The sequence below is a fragment of the Eptatretus burgeri genome, chromosome 3, assembly GCF_056783735.1.
Source record: "Eptatretus burgeri isolate ZD-2024b chromosome 3, Ebu_testis_v1, whole genome shotgun sequence".
NCBI lineage: Eukaryota > Metazoa > Chordata > Myxini > Myxiniformes > Myxinidae > Eptatretus > Eptatretus burgeri.
In genome coordinates this window covers 24,207,301-24,209,800 of record NC_140963.1, presented here as the reverse complement: position 1 = coordinate 24,209,800, position 2,500 = coordinate 24,207,301, and the positions used below count along the sequence as shown (strand labels likewise).

The 2,500-nt window shown below is 49.4% G+C and overlaps 1 protein-coding gene and 1 long non-coding RNA gene across 2 annotated transcripts in view; one reads left to right on the top strand and one right to left on the bottom strand.

Moving 5' to 3' along the window:
• The window catches only part of LOC147029562 (twist-related protein 2-like), a 2,165-nt gene extending 12 nt beyond the window's left edge, over positions 1–2,153 (bottom strand). The window contains exons 1-2 of the mRNA XM_085872714.1: positions 1,429–2,153; positions 1–696 (exon numbers count right to left, since the gene is read on the bottom strand). The exon at positions 1–696 is cut by the window's left edge and continues 12 nt beyond it. Coding sequence (XP_085728840.1) covers positions 1,444–1,932 — 489 coding nt within the window. The 5' untranslated portion in view covers positions 1,933–2,153 and the 3' untranslated portion in view covers positions 1–696; positions 1,429–1,443. The remainder of the gene's footprint in view (positions 697–1,428) is intronic.
• Positions 1–2,500, top strand: part of LOC147029561 (uncharacterized) — a 51,489-nt gene that overhangs the window by 4,048 nt on the left and 44,941 nt on the right. The window lies entirely within an intron of this gene.

The following is a 2,500-nucleotide window of genomic DNA, read 5'->3' as shown; positions in this document are numbered from 1 at the left end:
CACGGTTTATTGCGCCACATATATACACCCACACCAAACGGTTGTCGTTAAACGCACATAAAAGCATCACAAATGAAAAAGCAATAAAAGGCAAACATGTGCAATCGTGAGATTCGTAACGTGAACAACAAGAATGTCGTAAATAAATAGTGAAAGTCAACGAGGGATGTGTTCGTGAGAGGCGCGGCGGACTCGCCAAATGATGCAACGATGGACCACCGGGTTCGAGAAATGGAACTCGAAGGAATTCAAAAAAATAATTCATCCCGGGAACTTCGTTGGGGGCCTGCGGGGAGGGAACCCGCTGCCTGGACGTCTTACGTCTTCTCCTTGAGTCGAGGTGCACTTTGCTGATCACGGTGATGCGCACACGACGCATTCATCCATCATGCGCGCAATCAGTTTTCCTTATATTTGTCGACACCAGCACGTGCCATCCGGGCCGGACGATCGCGCAGCAACTGAGAAGGACCCTTCGCACCCCGTGTCGAGTGCTGCTGCCTCTGCCGTTTCGTCCACGTGCTTTTTCCTCTTTCGAACCTCGGTCTCTGTGACCCGGCTCCACGCCCCGCAGCACCTTGTGGCTCGTTGCCTTCCACAGAGCATCGCATCCCGACTCTCACCACGTTACCGTCCTTGCTCTCGAGCAGATCTTCCTTCCATTCTGCTCCTTGTCCTCCCGCCTTGGCCCACGACCTGAAAGACATCCACCAAAGGTCGTTGCAGTTATACATCTTAGTAGGCTACCATGGGCAGTTGCAGAGAGGTGGATAAAACGACACAAACTTTTCCAAACTGCAAAAAAATAAAAATAATTTTAACATCTCAAACAATTCTGAACACAAAATGTGAGCATTAACGATGGCATTGTCTTTCACCAACGGCTTAACCATATAACGCAGCAGCCAAAGGAAGGATGAGTTTTTACGCATTAAAAGTCGTCCGCTAATATTTAAGCGTAAAGACCGATATGGAGAACCTATAACAAAATCTCATTCATCACCAGGGGTTGAGATTGGAGATTGGGATCTGTGGTCGGGGGGGGGGAGGTTAGGGGGTGGATTTAATATGGGTCAATTCGAAGAAGCGAGCAAGGAAATTCAGATCCCAAAAATGACCAGATGTCTCTCACATCCCAATCGCACCAAACTTGTACACACATTGAGATTAGAGTTCCCTTTAACTGCCAGACTTCATAACACACACACACACACACACACACACACACACACACACACACACACACACACACACACGCTCCTCAAGCAAGGCAAGTGGCAACAGCTGGAGCGCACCTGCAGCCCCAGAGTTTCACCTGCAAATGATTTCTGATATGTGTATCCAAAGCTCCATGAGTGCAGTATATAAAGTCACCGAGGAACCAAAATGCGCAGACATGAGATTTTGCGCTTTCATCGACAGACGTACCTGGGCTCTCTGGTCCTAATGTGAAGCAGACATAGACCAGGCGCCCTCCATGCGCCACACTGAGAAAGCATAACTCAGACGCTCATGCGCCACGTAGCTGCAGCTCGACATTTTGTTATCCATTTCGTCGTTCTGCAGCACCTGGTAGAGGAAGTCTATGTAGCGTGCTGCCAACTTGAGGGTCTGGATCTTGCTGAGCTTGTCCGATGGCAGGGTCGGAATTATCTTCCGCAGTGATGAAAAAGCCTCATTCAGCGATTGCGTCCTTTGTCGCTCCCTGACATTTGCAAGGATGCGCTGGTTCTGGAGGTCCTCAAATGACTGCGTCGAGGTGTTACTCTTTTTGCTTTTCTTCAATGACTGCGGACTGTCTTCTTCGCCCGACTTTTTGCTGGTGCGCCGCTTATGTCCAAACCGCTTGTGCTGCCTTTCGAGGTCATCCTCGCTCGTTACTATGCTGTCGACTGGAGATAGTGGTGAATGCGTAAGCATTACGTCCTCCATTATTTCTGCAAGGCTCCCGAAGAGCTGCGCTGAACCTCCAGCACTAAAATCCTTCGAAACGCCAGGGAGCGCAAGACGTAGTGCCGGGACCCGCCCAGCACAGGAACGGGGTACGGGAAGAACCAATCCTTACTGGACCAGACTTTGTACACAGGGTCAGTGGGGATATTCGTTCAATTCGGAGATCATCTCCTCATCTGGAATATGTGGTTGAGTGTCCGTCATATACTTTTTGGTGTGTCCAGAAAGCAACAAACAAACCCGTGGGACGCACTCTGGTTGGTCGCTCTGGTGTGCGTCACATGGAGGGGCGTGCTGGGGTCTGTGGGCCACAGGACTTCATAAGTAATGCGCTTATCCCCCCCGCGCATGTTTTAGGCCCAGAGTATAGGAAGCCAACAGTCGTTATACTTTTCCCCGAAGAACGACATTCTCACACTCGAGCTCGTAGTGGGGGAAGTTTTGCATGAAATATATAGAAATACATGATTTAAAATACAGGGGAATAGGTGAACATGATTCCGATATGGGATGTTTGTAGCTTTTTTATGTGCTGATTGCTTTGTGA